The 16,806-nt window shown below is 44.2% G+C and overlaps 1 protein-coding gene across 4 annotated transcripts; it reads left to right on the top strand.

The window, feature by feature from the left end:
- Positions 1 to 3,871: 3,871 nt before the first annotated feature.
- LOC124044209 (transcription factor Dp-1-like) lies at positions 3,872 to 16,394 on the top strand. Of its 4 annotated transcripts, none has more exons than XM_046363753.1 (12): positions 3,872 to 3,908; positions 6,628 to 6,671; positions 6,789 to 6,855; positions 7,188 to 7,291; positions 8,039 to 8,160; positions 8,360 to 8,525; positions 10,131 to 10,277; positions 10,395 to 10,463; positions 10,592 to 10,743; positions 11,580 to 11,746; positions 11,961 to 12,042; positions 15,203 to 16,394. In XM_046363753.1, the coding sequence occupies exons 2-12, from the start codon at positions 6,660 to 6,662 to the stop codon at positions 15,339 to 15,341; spliced, it is 1,227 nt and encodes a 408-aa protein (XP_046219709.1). In that variant the 5' UTR covers positions 3,872 to 3,908; positions 6,628 to 6,659; the 3' UTR covers positions 15,342 to 16,394. The 4 variants fall into 4 exon arrangements, with proteins under 4 accessions (XP_046219709.1, XP_046219707.1, XP_046219706.1 ...); XM_046363751.1 differs by lacking the exon at positions 3,872 to 3,908 and adding an exon at positions 3,931 to 4,864 and having other exon boundaries at positions 6,628 to 6,695; XM_046363752.1 differs by lacking the exon at positions 3,872 to 3,908 and adding an exon at positions 3,933 to 4,864.
- The last annotated feature ends 412 nt before the right edge of the window (positions 16,395 to 16,806 follow it).

Genomic DNA, 16,806 nt, shown 5'->3' with positions numbered 1-16,806 from the left:
TAATAATGCCATTGAATGTGCTATAGTATAATTTATTTAATTGATAAAGAAAATTGTAAATGGGGATGGGTAGGCTACTTCATTCAGTGACAACAATGTCTTGCTATCTCAGAGTATGTTAATGAAGGCTTTTCAGCTGTTGAACTATGGCAAGTTCGAACTCATTTCTAAATCTAGCTTTCTTTTAGTCAAGAAGTGATGAGCTAGAGCAACCACTCAGTGTCACTTTGGATGATCTCCCTACCACCCACACTGCTCTCTCTCCACAAGCAACCACATCCTCCTCTCAACGGTTATTGTCACAGCCATGTATATCCCCTCAAGCCGATAACGCGGCCCTCAAGAACTTCCCTGGACTCTATGCAAACTGGAAACCATATATCCGGAGGCACCATTTATTGTAGCTGGGGATTTAAACAAAGCAAATTTGAGAACAAGGCTACCTAAATTCTATCAGCATATTGCTTGTAGTACCCGGGCTGGCAAAATACTGGATCACCGCTACTCTAACTTCCACGATGCATACAAAGCCCTCCACCGCCCCCGTTTGGCAAATCTGACCACGACTCCATTTTGCTTCTCCCCACCTATAGGAAGAAACTCAAACAGGATGTACCTGTGACATGTTCCTGGTAGCCTCAGAGAATAATATAGATTTATACGCTGATTCGGTGAGTGAGTTTATAAGAAAGTGCATAGGAGATGATGTACCCACTGTGACTGTTAACACCTACCCCAACCAGAAACCGTGGATAGATGGCGGCATTCGTGCAAAACTGAAAGAGTGAACCACCGCATTTAACCATGGAAAGATGACCGGGACTATGGCCGATAACAAACAAAGTGTAGTTATTCCCTCCGCAAGGCAATAAAACAAGCATAATGTCAGTATAGGGACAAAATGGAGTCGCAATTCAACGGCTCAGACACGAGATGTATGTGGCAGGGTCTAAAGACAATCACGGACTACAAAAAGAAAATCCGCCATGTCACGGACACCGACGTCTTGCTTCCAGACAAACTAAACACCTTTGAGGATAATACAGTGCCACCGACGCGGCCCACTACCAAGGACTGTGGGCTTTCCTTCTCTGTGGCAAGGATACAACATCTCCACTTCATTGATCCTCAACACTGGGGCCCCACAAGGGTGCATGCTCAGCCCCCTCCTGTACTCCCTGTTCACCCATGACTGTGTGGCCATACACGCCTCCAACTCAATCATCAAGTTTGCAGACAACACAACAGTAGTAGGCTTGATCACCAACAAGGATGAGACAGCCTATAGGGAGTAGGTGTAGTGTCAGGAAAACAACCTCTCACTCAACATCAACAAAACAAAGGAGATGATGGTGGACTTCAAGAAACAGCAGAGGGAGCACCCCCTCTATCCACATTGATGGGACAGCAGTGAAGAAGGTGGAAAGTTAAGTTCCTCGGCGTACACATCACGGACAAACTGAAATGGTCCACTCACACAGACAGTGTGGTGAAGAAGTCGCAACAGCGCCTCTTCAACCTCAGGAGGCTGAAGAAATTTGGCTTGTCACCTAAAATCCACAAATTTCTACAGATGCGCAATTGAGAGCAGATCCTGTGTACATTTGCAAATACTGTGCCAAATCATATGTGAAGAATGCAACAAAGATACAGAATCATCTGGCCAAGTGCATGAAGTTCCCTCTGCGCTCACAACAAGCAACCTCTGACAAAAGTCCCTCTACTTCTATTTGAGGTGAAAATAATGAATCAGACACCTTATCGATAGCAACAGCTCATGGTCCTCCTGGAATCAGAAGTTTTTTGACTCAATGGAGGAACGTAGTCAGACAAATGCTGATGAATGTCTTGCTCAAGCTGTGTATGCAACTCGTTCACCTCTGATGCTCACAGGCAATGTGTATTGGAAGAGATTTCTGAATGTTCTTCGCTCAGCATACCCCCCTCCAAACAGACATGCTTTATCTACTCATTTGCTGGATGCAGTTCAACATAGTTCAAGTGAAGGTCAAGCAAATCATAGAGAAAGCAGACTGTATTGCAATCATCTCTGATGGGTGTTCGAATGTTTGTGGGCAAGGAATAATTAACTATATGATCTCCACCCCTCAACCAGTATGTCTACATTGCAGATGAGCTGAAGGCAGTAATCAACGACCTTGGGCCACAGAAGGTATTTGCACTGGTGACAGACAATGATGCTGTCTGATGTTCAGACTCTGCTTGCAGATGTGAGAGAAGAAATACATTCTGCCCTGCTCACTTCACTGTTGCTCCGAGCAGAGGAAACTGCAGTTTTGAAATACATCAAAAATCAAAAAGTGTGAAGACTTCTGCCTGAAGCCCATACACGCTGCAGCGTACATGTTGGACCCCAAGTATACTGGCAAGAGCATCCTGTCTGGTGCAGAGATCAACAAGGCCTATTGTGTCATCACTACCGTGTCTCACCACCTTGGCCTGGAAGAGGGCAAGGTTCTTGGCAGTCTGTGGAAGTACACTTCCAATCAAGGGCTTTGGGATGGAGATGCAATATGGCAGTCGTGCCAACATATCTGATCAGCCACCTGGTGGAAGGGACTTTGTGGATCTGAGGCTCTTTCCCCTGTTGCCTCCATCATCCTCCAAATCCCACCAACATCAGCCGCCTCAGAGCGCAACTGGTCCTTGTTTGGGAACACACACACCAAAGCATGCAAATTATTATTTTTTAAACTAGTTTAATGAAAATCACCCAGGATCAACACTCTCACACTCAGTAATCAGGATAATATATTCAACTGGTCTCAACATAGTATTCAGATCTAAATGTAATGTATTAAAATCAAATGTATTTATAAAGACCTTCTTACATCAGCTGATGTCACAAAGTGCTGTACAGAAACTCAGCCAGTATTGAGCATACAAAGGTACATATGAATTCTCATCTCACTCGGGACAAACAAACACCATATACTTATTTTTAGTCTTTCTCTAAACAGTGCAAATCAAAATGTATTTGTCACATGCACCTAATACAACAGGTGTAGTAGACCTTACAGTGAAATGTTTATTTACAAGCCCTTAGCCAACAATACAGTTAAGAAAATACCTAGAAATAAAAGTAAATAATAATTAAAGAGCAGCAGTAAAATAACAATAGCGAGGCTATATACAGGCGGTACCGGTTAGGCGAGGTAATTGAGGAAATAGGTGCATGTAGGTAGAGTTAGAGTGACTATGCATAGATAATAAACAGTGAGTAACAGCAGCTTAAAAGAGGGGTCTGGGTAGCCCTTTGACTAGCGGTTCAGGAGTCTTATGGCTTGGGGTAGAAGCTGTTAAGAAGCCTTTTGGACCTAGACTTGGCGCTCCGGTACCCTCTCCACTACATGCATGTATTGTAATAAACGATAGACATTTACGGTTGACTCCACAAGTTCATCAATCACAATTAATTAAAGGATTGGGGTATAACACACATGGTGATGTTTCCTCTGACCACTGATCTGAAGTCAATGCTGCAACTACATCCAAATGTTAAGGTAAAGATCCAGTGAAGACTAGCTGTTCCTAAGTCAGTGTGTATATAGAGATGGCTGAGCTTGTATACCAGCTATATCACTGAACAGGTGACTCATTATGACACTGACCTCTGATTTGTGATGATTTCAAATGGATCCTTACGATCACAAGCTGTTTCTTTGCAATTTTAGCAGTTAAAAATTGGATTTTGTGTGTCCGTTTCAAATCCCGGAAAAGGGTCTTAAAACGCCGAACACCTGGAGACCAATGGAAGAACGCGGCAAAGGAGGTCCTGCCCTAAGGGCGTGGCTTCAGTAGCACGGATCGCTTGCGTCATGTTAAAACTATCCAATCCGAAACATCAGATATTAGACACCGCCAAGATTGGTTTGAGAGAAAGGATGGTAAAAACTGCTTAAGAGGAATTTCCAGTTTACTACTAACAAAGTCAATAGACTTTTGGTCGTTGTCGATTGAAAGGGGACATTTATTAACGTGACATGCGAAAGGAGGATTTGTCTATCTAGCGATCGATATAATAGCCTACCTGCTTTAAAAGTTGGAGGTAGCTTGTTATGTTAGCGAGTAAGCTAACCATTTGCTACTGCTAATTTAGTGCATTGACCGAGTTGCTCACCATGCTACTACAGCAGCTACTTCCCGTTGTTTATACCAACTAATTTATCCATCAACCGATCATCAACATATTAGTCGTGCTCTTTTAACTAGCCAATTATATATAGCTGTATATCTTTCGCTCGCATGTTTGTGTTAAGAATTGCAAACGTAGCTAGCTAACATTTATGCCGTTTTATATTTGTTGTGTTTGCAGATATATTCTCTAAACAACGTTACTGTTATAATATCCTCAGGCAGTGGTGTTGTGCGCTGGCTACCCGTACTCTTCCAGTCTTCGCTTATTCGACCACGTATTAATAGCACGTTTTATTTAAGCTTTATTATAACTAGCTATACATTTACTTTTTTTATTTTATTTATCGCCCGTGGCCTTCAAGCGCGAGTAATATTATTCATAGTTATTAACACGCTAGGTGACTAAGCGAGGTTACTTTGAAAAGCATCCATTTTGAGATTGAGACCTGATTGACCAGAAAGCTGACTAACTGTAATTCCTAAAGGTCCATGTATACTCCGCAATAAAACATACATCTGTCTGATGCGAGGACTATTGGGTTTGCTTAGAAACCTAAATGTGTTAGCTAGCTATTATTTCAGAATCACGATCATTTGGCGTCTAGTTTTGTTTCCTGTTTGGCGATAGGGATTTAGACCTCCTCTTCCTCTGTCCTCGATGCCAACAAAAACAGCCGCCGAAGAAGCAGAAGAAAAGAGTGCACTTGTAAGTGCACTTCAAGTTAAACCTTTTAATTGCTCGGTCATTCCTGCTTGCAAATGCATGTTAGCTTCTATTGGTATAACCACATAATATCAAATTGGATCAGGTTTCTTATACACAATCGTTTTGCACTCGGATTCGTCTCAAAACGTGCCTCAATGAATTAGCTACTGTTAGCTAGCCTGTAATATCACTAATGTTAGGTAGATGGCTAGCATCAGTTAGTCCCTTGCGCCAGCTAGCTAGTCTTCGCAGGGTGTTAAATGGAAACAAATTCTCATAATCAGCCATCCAGGCACCTTTTTTCATTGTTGTAGCTGGCTAGCAATTTCTGCTCTGCTTGTAAACTTCGTGGGGAATTTCGGGTCTAGGACGTGGTCAACACCTACTAACGTTAGGCCTTACAGTTTGATGAAATTATGAAAGTTATGATAAGATATCATAAATATTAAAACATGAATGTCTGATACTCATCACAGCGGACCAGTCTCAGCACGTTGGAATATTCAATCGAAGTTGATTTGCAAAGATAATTTAGTCGACTAGTAATGTTTTTGTTCTGGCAATAGCGAGGCTGTAGCCAGCTAGTGGTGCTTTTGTGCAATAGCTATGTTGCTTATAAACAGGCAGACTTTGCTTCTTGATCAATAACGCAATCTGCTACCTACCTTTGCAAACATTTCATGTATAATATGCAGTTTGTATAAATGTGCAATAGTTTGCCTGTGAAGAAAAATGGTTATATCAGGGATTGTGAACTGTCCCATAACACCCATAGGCTTATACAACTGTCACACGGTGAGGGATTAAATGTTTTTTTTTTAATGCAAATCACGATTTTCTTTTTTTGCTCTCCATACCAAAGCCAGACTACTTTATCCAATGCCACCCTGACCTGATGGAATTTTAAGCAGGTTAACCCTAATTTAAAATAGTTTGTTTTCCAGCAGTGTATACTTCTATACACCCAGACGGCTACAATTCCAGAGCTCTAAACCAAATCAAATTGACATTTTATTGGTCACATATGTTTGTGCTTCTAGTTCTGACAGTGCAGTAATATCTAACAAGTGATTTAACAATTCCACAATAACTACCTAATACACAGATCTAAAGGGATGGAATAAGAATATGTACATATAAATATATGGATGAGTGATGACTGAGCGGCATAGGCATGATGGTATAAATAGTATAAACATATGAGATGAGTAATGTAAGATATGTAAACATTATTAAAGTCGCATTATTTAACGTGACTAGTGATCCATTTATTAAAGTGGGCAATGATTCAAGTTGTAAGTAGGCAGCAGCCTCTCTGTGTTTGTGATGGCTGTTTTTCAGTCTCTCAGTCCCAGTTTTGATGCACCTGTACTGACCTCTCCTTCTGGATGGTAGCGGGGTGAACAGTCAGTGGCTCGGGTGGTTGTTGTCATTGATGAACTTTATGGCCTTCCTGTGACATCGGGTGCTATAGGTGTCCTGGAGGAAAGGTAGTTTGGCCTCGGTGATGTGTTGTGCAGACCGCACCACCCTCTGGAGAGCCTTGCGGTTGAGGGCGGTGCAGTTGCCATACCAGGCGGTGGTACAGCCGGACAGGATTCTATCAATTGTGCATCTAAAAGTTTGTGAGGGTTTTAGGTGACAAGCCAAATTTCTTCAGCCTCCTTAGGTTGAAGAGTCACTGTTGCACATTTTTCACCACACTGTGTGAGTGGATCATTTCATTAGACATCCGGCTCCATCATGGTTGCTCTCTGTTTCAGGAAAGTAATTGGTGACTTATCAGAGGAGGATAATGGCCAAAGATGTGAGTCTGATCAGAGACAACCAGGTGCAGTGTTTTTCCATGCTGGTCCTGATTCAATCCAGAGACTAGCAGTTGAGATTTTACTGGAATAGATGTTGATGATGGTCTTTCCCACAGGTTGGTCTGATGGAAACCAATGGAGAATTGAAGGTTTTCATTGACCAGAATCGGAGTCCTAGTAAAGGTGAGCAAAACAGTGTGTTGTGTTCCAGATCGGTTTCATTCAATACTGGTCTCTGTAAGATATGTCTCAACTCAACAGCAGGGGGCAATGATACATCATCACATTTTACTCCTTTGAAAACATTCTGCACATCTAATCATAGGCTCCATTATCAGACAGGTGTTCTATAGATTCTGGGTACACTCAGAATTTCCTTTGGGTCAGTAAGCTTGCATCCTATAGGGCCTCCTGTCCCCTGAAGCCATCTACCTGAGAACTGGATATGAAAAGAGGCAGCCATTTTATGGACAGTGGTTCCAGGTAACCCTAGTGTTGACTCTGTCCCCTCTCAGGTGTCCTGTCTCTGGTTGCTGTCCATCCCGTGTCAATCCCCATGGCTAAACAACTACTGCCTAAAACCCTGGGGCCCTCCAATGTCAACATTGCTCCACACATGGTGAGTGTGTCCGTTTCCCAGGCCCCCTATCGCATCTACCACAGAAATATCTCAACCACAGACTTGATGACAAACTATTTTATTTTGACACAGTGTGGTAGAGTGCAGGTTGTTATTTGCTCTCAGACATTGCAAGCACAACCTTCTTAACTGCAAGCTCACCACCTAAATACACTTGCTGAAATCTCTACACAGTTTAAACCACACACAGAATCCATGGTGTCTAAGCCCCATCCATTATCATTGTGACGTGACCAGGGGGTGAGCCTAAGCTGATCAACCTCTGCAGTCAGCAGGATTACTCCCATCATCCCATTACATACATGGTAATATATAATATATAATGGGGAACAGCTTATGCTTCACCCGATGACCAGCCCGTAGACAGTGGAATACATCAGACAGTGGAATACATCACCTACCTGGCATGCCTCCCATAACAACTATAAGCAGGACGTTCTCTTCACCTTATCACCCCAGAGTAGGTTCACTCCACCACAGGCTCTTGGTACATTATGAGTCAGCTGCATAATGCTCTTTCCATCTTTCCTGCTGGTCTTGAGGGAGACACACTTGTCACACCATGATGTCGAGAGTCAGTTCAGATTGCTCTGTTGTAGGTACATGTACTGTATGATGACTGCTTGGTGCAAAGCAAGTTGCTCTAGGGGAATAATAAAGATTTTCTATTTTACTCTAAAACTAAAATGGTTGGGCCCTCTCTTCCCACCCCCCCACTCCCTGTAGGTGATTGGTACACCCCAGAGGCCCAGTGTTTCCAGTGCTATACTTGTGAACAGCCCTCAAACACCCAACACCCAGTTCCTCACACAGAGCCAGCCGGCCGACGCGTCGCCATGGTCCTCGGGGTGAGTCCCCCCCCAAAAAAATGTCTACCCCACATCCTGGCAGGTCACTTAAGATGCACCCCCTCCTCTCTGTTCATTGATAGAGAAGCTATTTGAGCACCTAGCTGGTTTTAGGTGTTTAGGTATTGTGTGCTTCTGTGTGTGATATACCAGTGGAATCTAGAAGTAAACAGCTTTTTGATCACTTCTTTGTCCACAGGAAGCGTGGTAAGAAGGGGGAGAAGAATGGCAAGGGCCTGAGACATTTCTCCATGAAGGTGTGTGAGAAGGTGCAGAAGAAAGGTGTAACCACCTACAACGAGGTGGCAGACGAGCTGGTGGCGGAGTTCAGCGCTGCAGACAACCACATCTCCCCCAACGACTCAGTGAGTACTGAAGCTGTATGCACACACTGCATGGGGATAGATTACAGGCAACATCCGCACTGAGCTAAAGGCTAGAGCTGTCGATTTCAAGGTGCGGAACTCTAACCCGGAAGCCTATAAGAAATCCCGCTATGCCCTCTGACAAACCATCAAACAGGCAAAGCGTCAATACAGGACAACGATCGAATCGTACTACACCGGCTCTGATGCTCATCGGATGTGGCAGGGCTTGCAAACCATTAGACTACAAAGGGAAGCACAGCCGAGAGCTGCCCAGTGACACAAGCCTACCATACGAGTAGGCTCGTGCCTCATAGACGACAATACAATCAATGATTAAGGGAAACTAATTTTATGCTCGCTTCTAGGCAAATAATTCTGAAACATGCATGAGAGCACCAGCTGTTCCGGAAGACTGTAATCACGCTCTCCACAACCCTCTCACTGACAGAACACCTCATTATGCCATCACTCTCTTACAGAACTCCTCATTATGACACCCCTCTCTGACAGAACCTCATTATGGCATCACTCTCTTACAGGCCTCATTATGACACCCCTCTCTGACAGAACACCTCATTATGGCATCACTCTCTTACAGACCTCCTCATTATGACACCCCTCTCTGACAGAACACCTCATTATGGCATCACTGTCTTACAGAACTCCTCATTATGACACCCCTCTCTGACAGAACACCTCATTATGGCATCTCTCTCTTACAGGCCTCATTATGACACCCCTCTCTGACAGAACACCTAATTATGGCATCACTCTCTTACAGAACTCCTCATTATGACACCCCTCTCTCTGACAGAACACCTCATTATGGCATCACTCTTACAGGCCTCATTATGACACCCCTCTCTGACAGAACACCTCATTATGGCATCACTCTCTTACAGAACTCCTCATTATGACACCCCCCTCTGACAGAACACCTCATTATGACATCACTCTCTTACAGGCCTCATTATGACACCCCTCTCTTACAGAACTCCTCATTATGACACCCCTCTCTCTGACAGAACACCTCATTATGACATCACTCTCTTACAGGCCTCATTATGACACCCCTCTCTTACAGAACTCCTCATTATGACACCCCTCTCTCTGACAGAACACCTCATTATGACATCACTCTCTTACAGAACTCCTCATTATGACATCCCTCTCTCTGACAGAACTTTACTATCACTTTCTCTCAGACAGAACACATCATTATGGCATCGCTCAGACGAAACAAACCTCTTTATGACGTCACAATTTCACAGACACAACAAACCTGTTTAGGAAATAAAGATTATCTGACATGGTCTTCCTCAAGCCTAATTTACTTGCGCTACTACCGCTTCAGTGTTTGGACATCAAACGTCCTCTCTCGTCCACATAGGGTTTTGCGTCCACATTCACCTCCTCGAAAACTTCTGCTGTGATTTTGAAATCCATGTGCGGACAGTCCGGGAGGTAGACGGCACGGAAGTTGTAAATTAGGCTTTAGGACACTGGTTTTCTTACGAAATCACCTAACAAATCCATTGTAAGCTCTCTGCACACACACAGGAATCAAAGTCAGAGATGAACCTCTTCCCCCTCTCCTTGTAGCATGTGTACGACCAGAAGAACATCCGACGGCGTGTGTATGACGCGCTCAACGTGCTCATGGCCATGAACATCATCTCTAAAGAGAAGAAAGAGATCAAATGGATTGGTCTTCCTACCAACTCAGCCCAGGAGTGCCAGAACCTAGAGGTAAGTCTATGCGTGCGCGCACACACACACACACACCTGGCCAACTATGAACTCTCCTCACTCCCCCTTTTCTCTTATGCTCTGACACCCTGTCTGCATTCTGCTCTTCCTTTGTAGGTGGAGAGACAAAGGCGACTGGAGAGAATCAAGCAGAAGCAGTCACAACTCCAAGAACTCATATTACAGGTGATCATAGGACAAGCCTGCCTCATAGACGACAATGCAATCAACGATTAAGGGAAGCATAAAATACAAGACCACGGGTTGACTTAACGTTATTCTAACGTTCTCTCCGTGATGTTCCTCTCCTGCAGCAAATAGCCTTTAAGAACCTGGTGCAGCGGAACAGACAGACGGAACAGCAGGCCAACAGACCTCCGCCCCCCAACTCTCTCATCCACCTCCCCTTCATCATCATCAACACCAGCAAGAAGACAGTCATCGACTGTAGCATCTCAAACGACAAGTGAGTGACTGTATGTGTGTTGGTGTATGCCAGTGAGTGACTGTGTGTGTGTGTTGGTGTATGCCAGTGAGTGACTGTGTGTGTGTGTGTTGGTGTATGCCAGTGAGTGACTGTGTGTGTTGGTGTATGCCAGTGAGTGACTGTGTGTGTTGGTGTATGCCAGTGAGTGACTGTGTGTGTGTGTGTTGGTGTATGCCAGTGAGTGACTGTGTGTGTGTGTGTTGGTGTATGCCAGTGAGTGACTGTGTGTGTGTGTGTTGGTGTATGCCAGTGAGTGACTGTGTGTGTGTGTGTTGGTGTATGCCAGTGAGTGACTGTGTGTGTGTGTGTGTTGGTGTATGCCAGTGAGTGACTGTGTGTGTGTGTGTGTTGGTGTATGCCAGTGAGTGACTGTGTGTGTGTGTGGGTGTATGCCAGTGAGTGACTGTGTGTGTGTGTGGGTGTATGCCAGTGAGTGACTGTGTGTGTGTGTGTTGGTGTATGCCAGTGAGTGACTGTGTGTGTGTGTGTTGGTGTATGCCAGTGAGTGACTGTGTGTGTGTGTGTTGGTGTATGCCAGTGAGTGACTGTGTGTGTGTGTGTTGGTGTATGCCAGTGAGTGACTGTGTGTGTTGGTGTATGCCAGTGAGTGACTGTGTGTGTTGGTATATGCCAGTGTAAATTTATCATCAATTTAAGATTTAAGTAATGTAAAGACATTTTATTTTATCCAACATCGAGGCCATGGCAACACACCGATTGATTTTTTTCATGGTTTACTGTTTTTAATGAATTTATTCGTTCTATCCATGCTATTATAGTCTTAATATCTTCCTCTCCCATTCTGCTGTGTTCAGGTTTGAGTACCTGTTTAACTTCGACAACATGTTTGAGATCCACGACGATATTGAGGTGCTGAAGCGCATGGGCATGGCCTGTGGCCTGGAGGTGGGCAAATGTTCCCCGGAGGACCTGAAGGTGGCACGCAGCCTGGTGCCCAAAGCCCTGGAGCCCTACGTCACAGGTCAGAGGTCATAGGGATCAGGGGTCATAGCGCATACTTAAACTTCATGCCCAAATCATCTGTCATAGCTTGAGCCATCGAGCTACACACAATCTCTATTAAAGTAAGTTAATTGGGCATTGTTAAACGGTGATCATTCGGGGTACATTGGCTATGAGAAACAAGGGCCTGTGTGGTTCTCTCTAAGGTCTATATGTGAATGTGTGTACTACAGAGATGGCCCAGGGTCCCATCAGTAACGTCTACATCACTGGAGGATCCTCCACCAACGGGCGGCGCCATCACGGCCAGGGCAGGTGAGTCTCTCTCCTCGTTAGTCAGGCTTGCCATCTGCACTTTCACATATAAATATATGGTAACTCTTAGGGAGGTAACAATTCACCAATACTCATCGGTCCCCGATTCAAATGTTTAAGATACAAGTGCATCAGTCCGTGGACCCCAACCCGATCCAAATGTAGCGGTCAGAAAATCGATACAAACGTTACGAATCAGCAGTTCACACTTCTTTAGCTCATATTACATCATCTCTTGTAAGAACTGATGCTTCCTCTCCTTCAGTGTGGAACTGCATGTAACTGTGTTGACAGTCATTGATCTATAAGACCTTTTGCATGCTGAACAACCTCAGGGAGTATTGGTAGGCTAGTCAAACTGCGCACTGTGCCCAGCTTTGCACACTGACCAAGGCCTGTTCCTGATCTTGCACATTGCGCAGCAGCTTAAGCATTCAAATGCTAAAATGACTTGTGTGATATTAGGCTTTATTAGTTGAGTGACAACCTGTGTAATTAGTTATCTATGCGTTGTTGAAAATGGTGTTTTAACAGAAATCAAAAGTAATCTACCCGGAGACAAGTCATCTGGCTATACCTGCTGAACGGGGCTCACAATAGATTTGATTTTGATTGTTCAGGTTCACCATCAGCAATTGTTTTGGTAGTTTTTCAGATATACATACAGGGTTAAGTTGATCATTTCATAACGAGGACAGCAATCACTTTTGCGAGGCGCACTGCATGGCTGAAGCGAGAGGAGAAGAGATCACCACTCTTTAAACATGTCCGAACCATTTGGTTTTGAGATGGGAGGGTGGGAAATCCAGAGTTGTGCTAAATATTCATTGGCTATGTCATAAGTAATTTGTAAATAATAAATATTGATATGTTACTAGCTCAAACACAATCTGCAAAAATGACAAGTTAATTAGTGGGTGATGGTGATTTCAGACCCAGAGTGTGGGGACAAAATGAGCTACATTGCCACACCTAAGCCGATAGTGTTAGTGAGTGGTAGATGCTTTGTCTCCCTTATGGCTCAGCTCAGGTGCCTACATAGTACGTACACCATAGTAGTCGGCTCAGCTCAGGTGCCTACATAGTATGTACACCATAGTAGTCGGCTCAGCTCAGGTGCCTACATAGTATGTACACCATAGTAGTCGGCTCAGCTCAGGTGCCTACATAGTATGTACACCATAGTAGTCGGCTCAGTTCAGGTGCCTACATAGTATGTACACCATAGTAGTCGACTCAGCTCAGGTGCCTACATAGTATGTACACCATAGTAGTCGGCTCAGCTCAGGTGCCTACATAGTATGTACACCATAGTAGTCGGCTCAGCTCAGGTGCCTACAAAGTATGTACACCATAGTAGTCGGCTCAGCTCAGGTGCCTACAAAGTATGTACACCATAGTATAGTATGTACACCATAGTAGTCGGCTCAGCTCAGGTGCCTACATAGTATGTACACCATAGTAGTCGGCTCAGCTCAGGTGCCTACATAGTATGTACACCATAGTAGTCGGCTCAGTTCAGGTGCCTACATAGTATGTACACCATAGTAGTCGGCTCAGCTCAGGTGCCTACATAGTATGTACACCATAGTAGTCGGCTCAGCTCAGGTGCCTACATAGTATGTACACCATAGTAGTCGGCTCAGCTCAGGTGCCTACAAAGTATGTACACCATAGTAGTCGGCTCAGCTCAGGTGCCTACATAGTACGTACACCATAGTAGTCGGCTCAGCTCAAGTGCCTACATAGTACGTACACCATAGTAGTCGGCTCAGCTCAGGTGCCTACATAGTACGTACACCATAGTAGTCGGTTCAGACAGATCCAGCTCACGAGCTCCATCAGCAGCAGATTTTCATCTAGAATGGAAAATGAATGTGTTTATACAGCAAATGTTTGTGCGACTCGTTCTCTAATCAAACTAAAACGTTTAGTTCCTGTATGGTATCGGAGCCCATGTGTCTAGATATAGTGCCTTCGGAAAGTATTCAGACCCCCTTGACTTTTTCCACATTTTGTTACATTACAGCCTGTATCTAAAATACATTGAATTAAAACATCTCTGTAATCTACACATGATACCCCATATGAGAAAGTGAAAAAAAACAGGTTTTTAGACATTTTTGCAGATGTATTAAAAATACTAAACAGAAATACCGAATTTACATAAGTATTCAGACCCTTTGATATGAGACTCAAAATTGAGCTCAGGTGTATCCTGTTTCCATTGATCATCCTTGAGATGTTTCTACAAATTGATTAGAGTCCACTTGTGGTAAATTCAATTGATTGGACATGATTTTGAAAGGCGCACACCTGTCTATATAACGTCCCACAGTTGACAGTGCACGTCAGAGCAAAAACCATGAGGTTGAAGGAATTGTCCGTAGAGCTCAGAGACAGGATTTTGTCGAGGCACAGATCTGGGGAAAGATGGCAAAACATGTCTGCAGCATTGAAGGTCCCCAAGAACACAGTGGCCTCCATTTTTAAATGGAAGAATTTTGGAACCACCAAGACTCTACCTAGAATTGACCACCCGGCCAAACTGAGCAATCGGGGGAGAACGACCTTGGTCAGGGAGATGACCAAGAACCCGATGGTCACTCTGACAGACTTCCTCTGTGGAGATGGGAGAACCTTCCAGAAGGACAACCATCTCTGTAGCGCTCCACCAATCAGGCCTTTATGGTAGAGTGGCCAGACGGAAGCCACTCCTGTGTTCATCATGTAGCCCGCTTGGCGTTTTCCAGAGCAAAGAACAGAGAGGTCCTTGATGAAAACCTGCTCCAGAGTGCTCTATGTCTCAGACTGGGGCGAAGGTTCACCTTCCAACAGGACAGGACAATGACCCTAAGCACTAAGCACTAAGACAGCGCTGCAGTGGCTTTGGGACAAGTCTCTGAATATCTGCGAGTAACCCAGCCAGAGCCCGGACTTGAACCTGATCAAACATCTCTGGAGAGACCTGAAAATAGCTGTGTACCAACGCTCCCCGTCTAAGCTGACAGAGCTTGAGAGGATCTGCAACCTAACAAATAGTTAAGGGGTCTGAATACTTTACGAATCCACTGTAGGTATAGAATTGTCCTGAAAGGGAAAGATGCACATCCCTACTAACTCTACTACTCTCTTCTTCCCCCTCTGTATCTCTCTGTAGTGACAGCGGTGCAGATGGTCCCCTGGCCTCCAGCTCTAATGACTCTCACTACAGCAGCTCCCGTGTTGAGACCCCCGTGTCGTACATGGGGGATGATGACGAGGAGGACGACTACGACGAGAACGACGATGAAGATTAACTTTCTGCCGCGCCAAGCCTCTCGAACAAGCAGTCTCTCTTTTTCTCTCTCTCTCTATCTCTGAGTATCTCTCTGAGTATCTCTCTGAGTATCTCTCTCTCCCTGAGTATTTCTCCCCCTCCGAGTATCTTTCTCTCTCTCTCTGTCAGGGGCATTGAAGAATGTTTTTCTGGGTATGAAGGGTGTGCAGCCCTCTTCTCCTCAGAGGGGGTAGTCCTGAATCACATGCTGCACATTGGCTCTCTGGGAAGTGTAGTCTATGGCTTTGGCACTGTGCTGCAGCATTTCTCTGTCTATTATCACCCTCTTCTTGGCCAGCCACCCAGCTGGAGAATAAAGGGAAAAGAAACATCTTCCAGACAACCCACTGCTGTTGGAGAATGTATAGTGTTCCTTGTGTGTGAAATAGTTAGCTTTGTTATGTTTTGATTTCTTTGGACAGACTCAATGGTGAACCACTGTTTCAAGATGGCTGCCAGTGCAACTGCCCCCAGACCGCTGGCTCAGAGACACTCACTGGATCCAAAATGTCCGGTTTAGTCGCCACAACGCCCTAAGAAAGTTTGGGACTGCATTTCGAAAGTGTGGACACTGTTTTGTTATCCCCCTCTTTTGTGGCATTGATCAATGGGCTGGTGTGTTGGGCTTCCTTTCATTCTGTAGGCAGCTGCTTTTCTGGTCCTTAGTCGTTTAAGTTTTGGAGAGCGCCCTTCCACACCATGGTAGTGTTTACAAGTGACGGGCACGAGCGAGGAAAATAACTCTCCTACCCACGCTCCCCTATAGGAAAATGTTAAGCTTTGTGTTTAAATGATGTAAACTGATCCTATGAAGATTGTAGTTCATAACATCCTTTACAGGTCAGTGGCGGAAGGAAGACCTGGACATTATTGATGTATCTAAGATGTGGGGTGTATAGGTCTGTCTCCATAGACTCCCTTCGAAGATCTCTTTTCTTTAACTGAACAACATCTACTGACTCTTCCAAAATACCTTTTCTGTAATCTAATATCATTTTGTCAATTAAATATAGAGAATGTTTTAACAAGTTTACTTCAGTTAGTGGTTTTGTGTGGTGTTATAATCTGAAAAGCATATGGTATTTTGCACTACTCAATTGGCTTCAGCTGCAATAGCACCGTAATAACCTCAAATAGGTCAAGCATATGATATCCTTTGGGAATTTTCCTCTGGGAAATCTGATGTTGACTTGCGGTGTCTAAAGCCTTGTTCACATTTGGTATTTTGATGTGACTCAAATCCTTTTTCCTGCAGTCAACAGCCAAAAAGCACATGGAATCAGATATTTCATGCCACATTTAAAACCACCTTTGTAGGTTTTTAGACAGTTTGGTATATCTTGTTGCTTGCTAGCTACTCTGTTGACAATTTTGACAAGAACATTTGTTAGTTAACTAGCTTGTTAATTGTTAACAATAAAATTAGGGAATGTGCTGAAGGCTAG

The sequence above is a fragment of the Oncorhynchus gorbuscha genome, linkage group LG09 (assembly GCF_021184085.1).
Source record: "Oncorhynchus gorbuscha isolate QuinsamMale2020 ecotype Even-year linkage group LG09, OgorEven_v1.0, whole genome shotgun sequence".
Lineage (NCBI taxonomy): Eukaryota > Metazoa > Chordata > Actinopteri > Salmoniformes > Salmonidae > Oncorhynchus > Oncorhynchus gorbuscha.
Note: the sequence above shows the minus strand (reverse complement) of the source record. Positions and strands in the feature narration are given on the sequence as shown.

Excerpts from the sequence above, each read along its gene's own strand:
- LOC124044209 (XM_046363750.1), top strand. The coding sequence starts at position 4,817 with ATGCCAACAAAAACAGCCGCCGAAGAAGCAGAAGAAAAGAGTGCACTT. Across the intron at positions 7,292-8,038 it reads TCAACATTGCTCCACACATG|GTGATTGGTACACCCCAGAG; the intron begins GTGAGTGTGTCC and ends CACTCCCTGTAG. Across the intron at positions 8,161-8,359 it reads GCGTCGCCATGGTCCTCGGG|GAAGCGTGGTAAGAAGGGGG; the intron begins GTGAGTCCCCCC and ends CTTTGTCCACAG.